A 16,554-nucleotide genomic window follows, 5' to 3' on the forward strand; every position below is an offset into this window, starting at 1 on the left:
ATACTATTCTGTGGAATTACATAATTCCAGAAAGTAGAAGTTAACTCAATGCACAAAAGCGGGCTCACTGAGGTCAACAGGATGACTATAAATCTGCAAACAGCTCAGTTTAAAATTTTAAAGATATTGCTGTTTTCAGATCCAATTCCATTAGAGGGCTTTTGAATTCCAGATTTAATCTATCATTCCAGATTTAATTTTTTAATTCTGCTCATGGAAGTTGCATCATCACATACAGCAATCTTTCATTATACTTAATGCATTGTACCAGAAAAAGACACTCAGGCTACAGATGCACAAAAAGTTGCAGCTAACCTACAGGAATGAAAAGCTGCATCTGTGACACAACTTCTCGAACTGATAAAATCACTTAGGCTGCACATGTCATTCTGGTTCTAAATTAGGATAACTGCATTTTGGGACTGAGAAAGACATGACCACTTGCCTATATCGGCTGCCACAAAGTAGTTATTTTCAGATTTTTGTCTTGCTCTTCCCTGTTTTGGAGCAACTGCATTTGTACAGCTATGGTCTAAAAAAATACATGCCAGAACAGAGTCAACAGAGAGTTCTTTTTCTAGCTAAACATGATGGACACTGTGACCCAATTATGTATTTAAATTTATCTTGGCTGAGGAGTCATGTTGCCATACCAAATATAAAAGTATTGTTTATAAATAAGAACGAACCTAAGAAGGCTGTTACGTTATCTGTGCTCTTCGCAGTGTTTACTTCCAGAACAAAGTTGGCATGTGTATTATAACCAAGAAGCCCTGCTACTTTCGCCCTTAGTGGAAGCAATTGCTGAAGAATTTTTGTGTTCTCCTAAAAAAGAAAGGAGACAAAAAGTGAAAACAGAAAACACGTTATTGAAACAATTATCCGAATAATATCTGTAATCATAAGAAAGAGCAAACATTTAAAATTAAATACTTTAAGAGGTAAATATAGACTAATGTAAGTATATCTAGATTCTTTAGGTTTTTTTTGTCACAGCACTTAATTGCAGACAGCTAGTTTTCTAGTCAATCTGAGTCATTACTCTCTCAACCGTAATTTATCTGCTTCAATTAATCAAAAGATATACCATTTCCTTTAAGGACAATAACACATCTTTGACTGTTGCAAAAAGTTTACAATGTTTATCAATCATTTAAATGTGACAGATAACAGGGAAAAGGCTGACAGCAGGCTTAATTGTTTGTTAGTGGTGAAGACAGACTGCAAAGCTATTGTGCCAACACTCAAAGCTTGTGCAAAGTTCTCTCTTTTGCCACTCTGACAATAGCAGCCAGAAAGAGATCTAAAACACAAACACCCCAGGCCCTGACCTAAATCCTAAATGTGGTAGAGGATCCTTGAGAAGCTGAAAATTTAACTGTGTTAACCTCCAGTTCTGGAAAAGTGAGATTTCTCATGGAAAAACCTTTTTTTCAAGCACTAGGTTCCAAGACTGTCCCACAGTTTTAACAGCAAGTCCCTTTAAGTGTGGTGACGTGCGGAGCGTTCAGTTCTGGTTGCCGTTTTATCTTATGTTGTACTCTTCACATTTCCCAGCACTTCAAATACAAAAGCTCAACTCTGACATTGTTCTCTACTGAATGGTTGGTACAATTGCCTAAATGACACTTTTATCTTTTCGAGCATTTTCATTATCTTTGTACCTGTCTGTCTGGTCTCACCACTATCAAGCAAATTCTTTGTGAAATTATTTCTTTTTATAAGGCATGTTTCCAGCTATTTTTCAGACAATTTAACGAACCTTTTATAAAAATTAGAGGTTTTTTTTAACATCTAAGTAAAATTCTCATCAATATGCAATGTGTTAATTTCACATTTAATCACCCATATTTCATAATTAAAACATGTGCTTAAATAACCCCTCTTATCCTCAGGAATCCCAAAGTACTACAAAAGCTACACTCAGACATCCTTCTCTGGAAGGAAAGTGCCAGTAAGCTGCTTCAGAACACTATAAGGAAATTTGCCAAAAGATCAAAATCCTACTTCTATTTACAGCACCAATGAAAGTTTTAAGATACATACATGCACACAGGTGGATCATCAACTTCTAAGGTCTTTCAATATCAGAATAAATTGGAGCAAGGAACTGCTAATGATCACACTGATAAGTTTTGGTTTCATAGTACTAGACAATGTACAGAACTCAAATCTAGCATTTGAATGTTTAGCTCCATTTTTGAACTCTGTCATTACCCTGTAAAACAGTCAATATAGGACATACCTCTCTGCATCTCGAGTTAAACGCAGATTCCATTTTCCTCCTGGTTTCTGAAATGCAGCACTTCTTCATGACAGGAAAATAGTGGGGATACTTTAAAGTAATTTTATATTTGTCTTCCTCAGTCTTCTCTAAACTTTTAACAAAGTCATCAGGAAGGCCTTCTACAGAACACAATTTAATAAACAATGTTTACTAGAATTACCTACTCCCCTCTCTTTATTGTGAGATTGTTGCATTTGTTTTGTTGCAATCTAATTTGACATCAGAAATCTCCATGGAATTATCACCCCTCTTTTTATAACTATGCGCTAAAACTTTTTCAAATCACAACCAAGCAAAATAAAAATTGGAAACACTTGTGAGCAAAAGAGAAATATATGTAAGGCTACCACAAAAAAACCTCAGTATGACATAAAAAGATCTCTGGTGTTATTAAAGCACATTTTATGCCATGCCCTTCAGATAACGAATCCCCAAATTCTCTGTCATATGAAATCTCTAGGTCAGTTTAAATGATTGAAGTAGCTAAAATACATTGCAGGGCAGAAAAGTTTTTCCAATAATTGCAATGAATACAATACACAGAGGATTGCCTAACAGTGGAGAACTGAGCAAAGAAGCAGAGAAGAGTAAAGTTATGAAAAACAAGGAGGACAGATGTGCTAACTTGATCCAAGGCAAACACTTCAGGAAGCACAAATCTATGAAGAGATCATAAACACCTGCAAAGGGTAATTCTAAACTGACTTTGGGGAAGGATTAAGAACGAAACAGAGAAGACGGGAAAACGGTCAGAATTTCTCTTGATCTGACCATCACTCACTGGGCCAAAAACGATTACTCGAGTAAACAGGAAGGCTGAAGACATGGAAAGAGCAAACATACTACTCACCAAGTTCTTCCTTGGAAAATACAAGAAACGTGTTTTCCTCATTCAGGTTTTTGTTAAAGTCTATACACAGCTCACTCAATTTTTTCTTCATCGTCTTTATTTCCTGTATTGGGGATAAATTGAATTTAGTGGAAAAACAAAAACCAAATCTGGCAATTACTACCCTCCACACGAATAGTATTTCACTTTTTCCAGCTAGGCTGTCTACTAACCAACAGTGAATACCAGCATTAAGCAAGTAACACACTGCAGGCAGCCTCATAATTCACTCTGCCTCAGTCACCCTTTTATCTTTCTTTTGGCCCTGGGCAATATGGTTGCCAATGAACTCTGGGACAGGGCTATCGCTCCGACAACACTTCAAAGGTCTTCTCAACTCAGAGGGGACTGAACACATAAACATGTCCTCTGAACAGCAGTATGCGCTAACATTCAATTATCTTCTTTTATTTGAAAAGTCTAAATTACAATTTTAAGTGTAAAATTATCCACTAAAATCTTGGACACATTTTACAATAATTAATGGTTAATAATTGAAATTAAAATGGCTGTGTCTTTGTAAAAATTATACATACTTCCAAAGCTTGTACTCACAAGTAACATTTTTGAGAGGCCTCTTCGTTAGGAATCTATCTAATTTAGGCATTCTCTGTAATCAGAATATATAATAAAACTCTTACAGATAGGCTTATTTTACTCTGGAAGGCTAAGAGAGATGATGCATACCACCTCTGTCCACTGAGTACTGTGGGTGTCTAACAGATTAGTAAAAGTCTAACATTAGTAAAAACCTCAAGGTAATTGAAGTTTAAAGGATGGATCTGGAACTAAGAACTGCTAAGATCAGAGCAAAAATTAAGCAGGTCCAAAAGCACAAAGCTCAATTATATGCTGAGTATAGCTATCCAGCTGTAATTTCATCCCTTCAACAGTTTGTCACCTTTGCTTTATAAACTAATAGTCCATATTTACATTCTGCACTTCTTTAGGAAGATGGAGTCCATTTCTTTTTCCCACTTGAACTGATTTCTCTAGATACCGCTTTGTTTCAGGCTTTACATTTTCGAGATCGCAGGTTTGCTGAAACGACAGTATAGAATAATTGAATGTGCAACATGGTGCAAGAAACATACCAAGCATTAGAAGGGCCTGAACAGACCTGTTCTTTAGAACACCACCATAGCAAAAAAGGAACATTCCAGATTTTAGTGAGAAGGACTTTCCAAAACCAATTACCTTATACAATAGTATGCTTAAATTAATGTAGCATGGTTTTAAAATAATTTTCCAAAATACTTTTAGTTTATCGTACAGAGCACTTGAGCTTTTTCTGTAGAGACAGCTTTCTCATACATACTTGAAGAAAATCAGTGTTACAGGGTAACACTGTACCTTAAAAATTAGAGGGATTAAAAAACCCCAAAAGATTAGATGCGTCACCGAAGGTTATCAGATGGCAAAAAATTTGAGCATATAGCTCTTCTCTTTCAGAACAAGACAATCAGTCACAACAAAGAAAACAGCTTCCTATGTCTGTTCATGCCACTATGAAGATTCTTGAATGGTCAATTCCTAAAGCAACCAAGATTAAGAGACAAGATACTCATTGTAACAGAACATCGATCAGTCCTGTGAGGGTCTTCCTTCAAACTGACTACAGCATAACTGTTTAATTCAGAAACCTGACACTGTCCTAAATTGAAAATAATGCTGTACACATTCTAATTTTATCTTCCCTCATCTAAAAGTGAACATTTAAAAAAGGTATTATTTTACAGTCCTTGTAAAAAGGGCATGCTCTATTTCAGTTCACCTTCAAATATGAACCTGTTGATATTAGCTCTGACTTGTCTTAACAACCTTCTCGGCAGCTTACCTATATACAATTAAATCTTGACTAGCACCTCTGAAAAGTAAGGATGTTGAAACATGCAAATTTTATGAAAGAGTAACACAACTGTGTACAGCGTTACAACCTGCCAGTGCAAATTACAGAGACAGGAACCTAATTGCATTCCAAGAGAAAATAAGTAAGAATAAAAACTCTGAAACTGATATTCTCCCAACTGTAATTTAAAACTAATCCACACAACAACACACGAACCATGTCTACAGTCCCACCAGTGCAATGCATATAGGATCAAAAAATTAGTGGAAATTGGTTTTCAGAACCATGAAAGAGCTTAGAATGGGTTAGTTTTGTTTTCACTCTGCAAAGTCACAAGTCCCAGAAGCATCATGCTACAGCAGGACTGCTAAGCATTAGTACAATTGTGCCTAAAACTCTTACGCATATGCAAGAGTTTCTAAGTCCAGTGAAAAAAAAGACAACAATCATTTCACTTTGTGACAAACTAACTTTTCTAAAAAATAGCCAGATTTAACTTAGTTTACTGATACTATCATATGATGAATATTTCTTATTTTTAATATTATCTGCTCATACATAATTTTTAGAAGAATCCACAGACTCATGAAAGGATGATCTAACTACTATAGATCACCACATAGCTAGTCAATGATGATTGAGCCATGCCATTGCATGATGTACCCTTGAACATGGCTCTGATTTTTTTACAGCACTCAGCTGTCGCTTTGTTTTGTTTTGTTTTTAAATAAAAAGATGTAAATCATGGAAATCTCCTTTTGGGAGGAAAGCAAGTGAAGAAAATCATGCCCTCTGTCCTCTCCAAGTCAAACCTCACATCTCCACCTCATTTGTGATATATGTGTAAGGCAAGTCACACAGAATGTTTCCCAACAAAAAGATTAAAAGAATGCTATTACCCTACCTCTTGCGACACTCAGGCTTCCTGCTCTGCTTCTGGCAATGAATTCCCTGAAATTCTGCAGCTTCATGAACATATTTATGCTACCAAATGCTACATCTAGGAGTGTCAATGCTATGATACTGACTACAAAAGTATTTTTAACAATCAGAATTTTCAAATATTGTTTTTCCACTGGACAAATCACAATTCCAGGGTTCTTTTTTCTAACCTAAGACCAGTGTGATAGAAAAAGCACGACTTCAGAAATACAGAGTTGAAAAATGCAGATACCGTCACCACATTAACATTTATACTGTGCTATCTGTGCTGCAAGGCTCAAAAAACAGAAAGGCTGAGAAAAAAATTGAGTATTCTAATCTCTATAAAAAGACACTGCTTTTATTACAGTAACAGTTAAGGACAGAGGATTGTGAAAAGTCTCACTGAGCTATTTAGGCATTATGAGGGATCTCCCAGTCCCTCCATTGGGCATACGGAACTGTCATGCTCCTGAAAATCTCCTGGGCCAAAACCCAGCAAAGATTTTAGGCAGAAGAAGGGAATTCACAAACAATTAAAGCCAGTGAACATTGGCTCCTTCTAAAGCTAAGAAAGAGAAAGATTCTTTAGGGAAAAACAAGGAGAAAACTAAGTTAGTGTTCTTCATCATTCCCTTGATGACTATATATCTCTCCATACACTTCAAAAGAAATCAATGTAAAAGAGCTCCTAGTCTCAGTATTAGCCTTTGTGAAGGATGATGCACATTCAAAAATACCTGTCAGGTCTTTAAGGATAAGCAAGAGTATAAACTGTCACAGGCACTTGAACCAAGTGTGTTCTGTGGTTGGCTCTGAATTTCAGTCTGGTCAGGACGGTCTATGTCACCCTGTGTTTTTTTGATGAACAATTTCCACAACAGCGGTGCTAATTTCAACTATACTACACACATGAAATTTTGAAACTTTCTAGAAGTATTAGAATGGTCATGGTTGATGATTTTTTATACCATTTCATACTTGTTTTGGACAACCATGCTACCTTATTCCATGAAGAAATCTTCAGGCAGAGTAAAAAACAAAATCTACTTAGAATATAATGAACAAAACCTGTAGCAGCTGTTCACATCAGGCTGAGTTTCCTGAAGGTGGGTGGGTGGAGAAGATTGGCAACATTCTTAAGCATGCCTCTGCTAGCCAACATGTGCAGACGTCAGGAGTAATAAAATTTAAAATTACAGTTTCACTACCATATTCACTTTTATTCCAAACTTCAGACCCCCAAATAAAAGTTTTCTAAAGAAGATCTAGAGCATATTCAACATAAATTTATGCATAATTTTTTTCCCCTAAAGTATGGGGAAAAGAAAGAGATCAGATTATTTTCAGGGTTTTTTGGTTTTAATTAACTACAAAAACCTCACACATCTTCCACCACCAACAGTTCTCAAATAAAGCAGAATTTAGAAAGAATACCGAACAGTTGTTAACTTAGAAAAGTTTAGCCCTCATTAAAGGGACCAGAAACATTTGGAATGTCACTGAGACCAAGCAGATTTACTCATCTTTTAGTGGACTGACTGTATGATAACAACATGGGAGTGTGAGGGCCCTGATTCTCCTCACTGCATTTTAATCTGGCCCCTGTGCAGGATTATGAAACTGATTTAATATACCTGAACTATTAAATCCTCAGCCAGGCCATGAAAAATGTGATTTAATAAAAATGTTTTACTGGCTCACTTAAACTGATAAAATTATTTCAGCAAAACATTTCTATTTGTGGAAGTCCCTTTTTTTTTTTTTTTGTGCGCTCCTGGAACCTCATTTTTCAACTAAGAGTTTCTAACAAGAGAAGGCATTAGAAATTTGATAAGAGTAAGATAAAAATAAGAAGAACTTTGTGATTTGGAAATAGCAAGACAATCAGTCTGGCACTGATTTTACATCTGTTCTACAGCAAAAAAATGCTACTACTGCTACAACTTATTATGAAGTTGATATGTGCTTAGAGGTTGCATCTCTGGAAAACTAATTCTAAAACATGCTCATATGCTGCAGTCAAGCCAAGAAAAATCTCTAAAAAACTTAAATGGAAATTTAAGCAACAACTGTAACCGTTACAAAAGCCAAGTTTTGCTGCAAAGGAAAATGAAGTAGGAAAGCAGCAAATGAAAGATTTCTTTAAAAAAGATAAGAAAGTAGTACTAGCGAATAACAACAATCTGTTTTCACTAGCTACTATCAGAAATTCTGGTAAATTAAAAAACCATAGATACACAGATATAGCAGATTAGCCCTAAATGTATCTGTGTATACTATACTGAAGGGTAGGGAAAATCATAGCAAATAATAAATACATATCAAACCATTTAAGTAATAGCAACAGAGCAGGGGAAAAAAAAAAATCAACATAAGGCATCACATGCCAACACACAACGGAAGGTCCTCAAAATGGCACAAACGCATAAACAATACCCAGCTAGAGGAGAACACTTGGAAATATGCCTAGAAAACACAACAATAGAAGACAGTGATATTGGAAGGCACTTTAATAAGGTGCTGCAAATATTATTCTGGTTTTCAGTCAACACTGCAAAATGCACAAAAAACTCCAAGAAACAGGGCTCCAAAATATCATCAGCATCACAAGAAGGTCAAAAATCAGTGGGGGTGAAGAGAAGATGCACATCTGAAGCATGGACAAATGTATATACTCTAGTTTTCACGATGGATATCTTCGTTGAACTATCTTTAAATTACACTTTTGGAAAATTATTACTAAATGCCACTAGTTGCATTTGAACAAAACAGAACATTCTTCCTGTATAAACTACAAAATAAACAGTACAAATGAAGCATATAAGATTCCTGTAGGTGCTCAATTAGAAGGGAAGCTAAACAGAAACACAAAGGGGATAGAAACTAGTTAAACAGTAAATGTATCTTTTGACTTAGTTTTAATTTGAAGTTTAAGCAACACAGGAGGAGCAGTATATAATGTAGCTGTCTATAACTAGCAGATCAAGAGAGTTAATTTTGGAGGTCACTCCCAGTTATATGTTCTCATTAACTTTCATAACTTAAAACTCAACTTCAAAATTTAAAACTCTCGACAACTTCAGTAAAGCACAATTTTGGACACAAATTCAAAAGCAGTATAAGCCAACCTAAATGCATTGCTATATTGCCTCTTTTCTTCCCCTCCTCTTGGTGATGCTCTGGGCAAACCAGTGCAGGGAGCTCAGCCAGCAGAAAACAAGACATTTAATTTCTGGTAAGTTTCCTTCTGTCGGTTTAGCTTCCTTGTACCAGCCCACTGGAAGATTAAACAAAAGTTAAAGGTATTGCAACAGAGAGAGAAGGATACAGACACCTAGACATGAGAGGCAAAGAGTGGGAGTACCAAGTTACACTGGCTCAAGTTTTTGTGGAACCACAGCGTTTTTGTACAGCTGCATCCCACTGGAAAGATTTGACTGGTACGGACACAGGGAAACACACAGAGTGACGGGGTTCTTGAAAAGCACTGTGGATGCTATCTTCTTTAGAGAAAAGTTTTTCACCACTGGAATTTTATCTACATTTCCACAAGTTATGCAGATATTGTTGTGATTTGCCTGCAAACAAACAATTTCCACAGGTTATGAAGATACCGTTGTTACTTACCTGCAAATAAACAATCTTCTGAAACACATCTTCTCTCATGCTCATCTCCACATCAAAATTAGAAAGCTTTTTGTCAGCTTCTGTACTTGCCAAGCGTACTTCTTTGTCAGGTGAGACATGCTGAGGAAAATCCAACATGCTCCTTTCCACTGTTTAAATAAAAGGCAATGAACACTTACACAGAAGGCTAGAAACTCTTTAAGGACAAGGAACTTCTCTGCTTCTGATATTTATGGATGGCATAAGAAACAAGTACCCAAAGCAACCTGACACTTCAGATCAGGCTTGAAGCAAATAAAGTGATTACAGATAATGTAAAAACAAATAGGTGAAAGGACAAACCCACACACCATTATAACAAATAACCATTTCAAAGAAACTATTACTTAAGCCTAATTATGTCACCTTCTTACTTCTACAAGATCAACTGAAAGGTGTATAAATATGATACATGATTTTTGAAAGATTAATTATTTGTAAGTGAAGACTGACATTGTTTCATAGCCACCACAGATGCTTCCATGTCAGCATTTAAAGTGAAATGCTCTGAATCTTTAAACAGGCCCATCTGTCCTGAAGTTATTTTTACATTGTTATGAGAAGTGTCAAATTCCCATCCTTGCTTCTGTGTTTAAGGAGAAACAATAAGGCAAACACAGAAGATGCTGTCTATATGTTCTGAACTTCTAGAGATCAGAAGCTGAGTATTGCCACTTTTTTAGAATACACTTTTGAGATTAAGTAAATCCTTGCTTATTAAAGGAATATTGCATCTTATACGACGTTGTATAGAAATCCTAAAATAGAAATTGTTATTACCAGCTGAATTAATTTAAAACCGATTATAATTTCACTCCCCATCACCTCCCCAAAAGCACATTTTAGAATAACAGTATTTTAGAATGATTTAAAGCTTTGTAATTTTATGTAATCTGAAGTTGTTTTATCAAACCCTGAGATGCTCTCAGCCCTTCAGAAACCTTTGGAATGCAGACATGGGCACATGGTTCTTCTTGAAATCCATAGGAAACTTTTTTTTCCCCTCCTCCTGTCCTCATGCCAAGATGTTTCAAGATGCTGAAGTGAGTTCTGGCGGCTTCCAAGTGAAATGTATGGCCTGTTGTCATCTGTGTCTTTTCAGACAGTAAATTCCAGTTACTAGGGTAGGTCTTTCATGCACATATGAAAGGGACACACAGCCCTTAAAAATCCAAGGTTCTAATGGAAGTCTTGCTGTACCTACACATTCCTATTATATGTCATGGACTATTTCACAGGTGAGTCATGCTAATTTCACATACAGCTTTGAAGATTATCATCAAAAGCTTAAATATAACCCACTACTGTGATAGCATGTAGGAAAAAAAATATACATCTTGGAAGATGCAAGTCCTGGTAGCTATGCTGAGAAGCTGATGGCCACTGTTTTCTGAATCAAACAGATTTTTCCTTCTAATTTAATTTAAAGCAGAGAGTTTTATACCTTAGTGAAAAGGCTTGCAATAATTATACCAAATACATTGGTACAATTAAAACTGAATTTGACAGGAAGCTGTTTGGATGAAGATTACTCAGTCTTTCTGCCAGCATCAATTCCAGTCAATTCAACTGGATGTGCCTAAACTGTAATTCTAAGTAATGTGAAAGCCAACTAATATTACACTACAAATATTTGAGCTGCAGTCTGCTCTTTTTCGCTAGGTGAAGATTTTGCCCCGAGCCAAGGTGGCTGTTTTCAGCACTGCTGTTGCTACTGCTGATTTTTTCAGAGGACTTAAGAGAACTTGACATTTTATGTGACTACTTTTTGAGAGTCATGCAGCCACCATCTTACAGGTTTTTCGAACAAAGCCAACCAGAACACGTTGTTATTTTCCCCATCTCCTCTGCCTGACAATTATTAACAAAGTAACTGAATGACCTGTGTTTGACCATTAAACCCTATACTTGTACTGGTATGTTGATAATTCATTCAGAACAATCTAGATGTGACCGCTGACCAACACCTCTCCCTGGATTCTTCAAGGCCTTGCAGGCCATAATGTAAAAGCAAGCAAGTAAAGCAGTCTTCTTGCAAAAAAGCATTCAAAAGTTCGCCCATTCTCAACCATCACATTTTCTCCACTAGGAGCTTATCAATCTTTCCATTGTTCTATTTGACTTGCTTGTCTCAGATTCTGTTGTGTCTGAAAAAAGCACTGCTTATCAGGTTTGAATGCACTATCCATTCCGCAGAGGCTGCAGTCTACACCATTGCACATTGTGCCCTAGCTGTTTTATACCACGGACCACTATTGTCAGCAACAACTATCTTTTCTCAATGTTTCTTCATAGGCAGATGGAATGCTCTATGGAAATAATCACAGAAAACATATACTAACCTGCATATTCCACTTCTATATCTGCCAAGGCCTGTACAGTATTTTCATGTGTTACTTCTCCAATATCTAGCAATCCGACACTGTCGTAGACGTGCTTTGTCTTCCTGATTAGTTCTTCTGTTCTTGTTCTAATTTGCTCTGGTGACAGGTCCCATCTCAAAAGGTTTCGGCCTGATGCTATGTATGAAGAAGCCTTGAGCTGGCTTGTAATTTCTGCTCCTAATGTCATTCTCAACAGAAGCCCTGGCCCAATGGACCTGAAAGTACAAAAATATCTTTGCATAGCAAGATAATAGTTCAAGAGGTCGTTTACAGTAAATGTTAAAAAAATGCAACAGACCTTTAATAATTACAGAATATTTTTAGAAGCAAGACCAAAGTCTTTATTAGAGCCATTGCTTGTCCAGCAGGACCATACATAGCCATTACCCTCATCAATTAAGTATAATTTTAAATAAATCAGAAGTCTGTCTTCTACTTTTTCCATCCAGAGGACAACTAAGTGTGGACAGGGATAAAACCTTCACTATTGACAAAACCAGACAGATTAAGTTACTACTCAATCTTCTAAGAAAAACAGAATTATAGTTACTGAAACTCTACAGAAACAGACAGTATTTGCATTTTTGAAATAAGGAATAAAACCCACATGGTCATTTGTAGATTATGAAGTTCATGAACTGCAAAGATGCACAAAACAAGACACACAAAAAAAGGCCATTTGGTCATGTTCATTTAACAAATAATTTTATATTTATATGGGATGTCTGCCACATAATCAGCCACGGGAAGAAAACTTCTAGTTGTAACTCACTTGATAATTTATTCCTATAATTGCTGTGGATTTTAAATACACAGTTTCACTCTATTGCCAGAAGAGGTACAAAAGTTTACTGTAATTTATGTACCATTAACCCTGATTATATAAATCAACCTTATTTCAACCTTAGCTAGCAGAAAAGTTTACATATGTAACTGATCTCACTGTGCTGTGCAAGCAATGGCTGTCTTTTCAATAACCTTTTTGATAATACTAAAAAAAAAAAAAAGTGACTCGGAGCACTGAATCCAAATATAGGTTAAGAAGATGGTTCTGGCTTCAGAAATACAGGCTTCTACCCTCGCACTCCAACAAACCAACACTCAACTTGGTGTATAAAGGAGATAGATATAGATATATACACACACAGGCAACAGATTGAAGTGGGGCTAACAGAAACCCACACAGTCCACAAGACGTTTACCTGGCGACTACATTAATAATTCAGTTATATATGAAGTAGTTGCTGAGGAAGATAATAACCTGGTAGTAATTAAAAGACAGCTTGCATTCAAAGAGAAAAACTTGCTGCAGTGTTTAGTATCATAGGAGGATCTTTGGCTGGCAGACTTACTATATGCCTCCCTATTCCAGTCAGATAATTAAAAAAACCCAAAACCCCAAAACTACACATTGTTATGGTAATGACTTTAAATTTTTAACCATAACTAAAGAAACAAAAGAACAGACAGAGAGGGCTCGCTACTAAAAGGGATGTTTACTTAGCACTGTTTTACATTAAATACCTTTTTCTCTTAATGCTAGCCACTGTACCAGTATTAATTTTATTGCAAAACCAGTCTGGTACGTGCGTAAGTGCTCAGATAGGTTTTGGCATACAATGCAGGGAGCATGCATAAAAGGGCTGGCAATTTTAGCCTGAAGGAAAAACAATGAGTGAAATGCCAACAATCCGAGCTGTACACAGGGCTTCTGTTTGAAGGCAAGACTTTTTGTCAAAAGTCTCACTCATCTATAAGAGGAATTATCTAGAAATAGCCTAGCCAAAATTACTTTTCTGCAAGACAAAAATGAAAGACAACATTTCTAGCTACGCCTTATGTTGACAATTTTTTTTTCCTTGTTACCACAGTTTCTTGAAATCCTCCTATACCAGTGTAGGCAAGACATTTCCTTTTCCCTTCTACTGGCACACGGAAACATCAATGTGCAGCATATTGATGATTTAACTCCAAAAATGAAGCCTGCATGAAGAATATTCCCTCCACCTCTGTTTTATCTCTGATACCAACTCTGTTGCACCTTAGTAGCTTCTCCACTGGAATACTGAAACTTTGAATCTCAGTTAGAAGTTTATGATGCATGAAGCTGCTTTCATGAAAGCAAAAGATTAGGTATCAGCATTCTCAGAATGCATTAGTTTCCCATTCCCCAAAACCACTGATTTCTCCCCTGAACCTACAAATCTGCTAAAGAACAGTATTTCATTAAGTCATGAACAGTTTCCCACTGGACTGCCCTGTCTCGTTGTTCACACATCACCAGTGCAGCTCTAGTACAACCAACCTCATGGGAGCTGAAGGGCAACCTCCTCAAAAGCAGATTCAAGGCTCTGAACTCTACCTGCCCCCTGCCTCAAGAACACCAGAAAGAATATGAAATGTGTGAAATTAAGGTCAAAATGAAAGTAAAATAGACTCAAAAAAAAAGAAAAAAAAAACCCAGCCTGAACAACATAAAAGCTGATGACTACGCTAAAGTGCACGGCATGAAGCAGATTATTTTTTTTTTAAGGGAACCTACAGCTTTCTGTCATTCATTACCTTCACCTAGACACGTAGAAAACAGCCTTGTCACTGACCAACTACATCTTATCAGAAACAAACACTAAAACAACCACAGCACCAACAGATTATATTAATTTCAGCCTGTCCAACAAGTTTAATTAATAATTAAAGTTAGATTGATTTCATGCATTTGAATGCAAGGTCCCTGATTACTGCAGAGCACTACTTTTAAATACCAAAAAAGATGCCACCTGATTTTCTGACTGTGTTGGCTAGTTGCATTGAGGAATACTCACACAAATTTGACAGCTGCATAAATCATTGCAATAAAGGCCAGCAAGTGGTTGTCTACCTGTTAGGGACAGGAAAACACTGAACTGCCTAGTTTCGAAATGCTGGTACCTTGTCTCCTCCTGCTGATGCAAGGAAGCAGTCATTTATGCAGATTAACAAAGGCAGCACAAACTCAGAAAGACCTGTAAGCCTTTCTAAATGAAGGTGGGCCTTCAAAAACTGTAATATAACATTTCACATAAAACCAATCACTACATGCAACTCTTCAAATAATCATTTACAGACATGGGTTGCTACCTTGCTACAATCAGATTGTACTTAAGGCCAATGTAACTGGCATCAGATTAATAAAAACCAATGTAAGTAAAAATACATGCACAGGTGAAATCTCGGCCATTTCTTTCATGACTTAGTATTTCAGATTCTTTGCCTATGTAAAACTATAAATAAATAAATTCCCCAAACTCCACATACCATAATGCAAGAAAATTGATAATTTACTGATTTTATCTTATTTGTTCAAGAAAGCAGCAAAGAAAGAATGTCAAAATTAAAGATTAAATAGTCTATAAAGAAACAAGAAAGAAGAGTATAGCTAAAATAGCATGACTGTTTAAAAAATGCTCTGCAACGATACTTGTCATATTATTAGAGAGAAAATACTACAGTAGATTGTGTCACTGAGGGAAACTTTAACTTTCTAGATATAAACTGGAAAATAAATTCTATTAACAATGGTAGGAACCAGATGCAACTGCAAACAGCTTTCTGCAAATAGCAACTGAACCAACAAGATGCAATTATTATTTTAGGCTTGTTTTTGGTATCTGGCAGAAACATTATAGAAAAGCCAATCAGTGCTGGGACTGAACAATAAGAAGTTGATCCAGTTTAAATAAGACAGAAAGATGTAGGTCTGTAAATAATATTAGGTGTGTACTGCAATTATCTTACGGGGCCATGGGTAGAGTGTTGCTAATGCCTGAACTGACCACTTCAAACCCTTTCAGACATTACACTTAATCTTGCAGTGCAGTGTGGAACGGCAGACGTATCTAAACAAGCCTGCCTTAAGGATAAGGTTCATGTCCAGCAGCAGTATTGCCTTAAGATATTATTCTTCTTTCCGGTTCCTCCCTTTGCTGCTCATTTCTGTCCCTGTACACCACTCCATCAATGACAGCAGCAGAACTATTGGCAGGGTCATACTTTGAAAAGAGTCAGGGCAGTATACAGTTAAAAAAAAAAAAAAATTTGATGTGGACGAAAAAAATGCAGGGGGGCAGCTTTTTTTTTTTTTCATCTTATCAGTTTCATCACCTATTTGATGTGTGACTTCAAAACAGCTGAGCTGGCCTAAATGAAGGATCAAGTGTCAATAGCCACCTAAGCCTGCACTACTGCTAGAAACACATAGAAATTTATGGACTTAGTCTAGCAAAAACGTCTGAAGATGATAGCTGTCATTAAGTATACCACTTACACCTCAAAGTGAAAAGAGCTATTGATGGTAAGAGGCAATACTGACATAAGAACAAATTAGAGTAAGTTGTCTAGAATTTTAAGAGACATTTGTAACCGTCAGGGCAGCAAGACTCTGAAACAGCTGCCCAGTGAGCACCAGGAAGTGAAAACACCTCTATTTATAACGTGGAGCTTGACTAGCTTATAAAATGGATTATATTACGTTGTTACCTAAGGTAGCACAGGACTAGACTTGATCACCCCAACTGTC

The 16,554-nt window shown here is 36.5% G+C and overlaps 1 protein-coding gene across 1 annotated transcript in view; it reads right to left on the minus strand.

The window, feature by feature from the left end:
* NLN (neurolysin) overlaps window positions 1-15,969 on the minus strand; it is a 29,650-nt gene extending 13,681 nt beyond the window's left edge. Inside the window, exons 1-7 of the mRNA XM_086479535.1 lie at window positions 15,881-15,969; window positions 11,958-12,214; window positions 9,577-9,725; window positions 4,110-4,217; window positions 3,138-3,240; window positions 2,246-2,406; window positions 690-825 (exon numbers count right to left, since the gene is read on the minus strand). Coding sequence (XP_086335661.1) covers window positions 690-825; window positions 2,246-2,406; window positions 3,138-3,240; window positions 4,110-4,217; window positions 9,577-9,725; window positions 11,958-12,214; window positions 15,881-15,906 — 940 coding nt within the window. The 5' untranslated portion in view covers window positions 15,907-15,969. The remainder of the gene's footprint in view (window positions 1-689; window positions 826-2,245; window positions 2,407-3,137; window positions 3,241-4,109; window positions 4,218-9,576; window positions 9,726-11,957; window positions 12,215-15,880) is intronic.
* Window positions 15,970-16,554: the final 585 nt, after the last annotated feature.

This window comes from Leptosomus discolor, chromosome Z (assembly GCF_034619465.1).
Source record: "Leptosomus discolor isolate bLepDis1 chromosome Z, bLepDis1.hap2, whole genome shotgun sequence".
Lineage (NCBI taxonomy): Eukaryota > Metazoa > Chordata > Aves > Leptosomiformes > Leptosomidae > Leptosomus > Leptosomus discolor.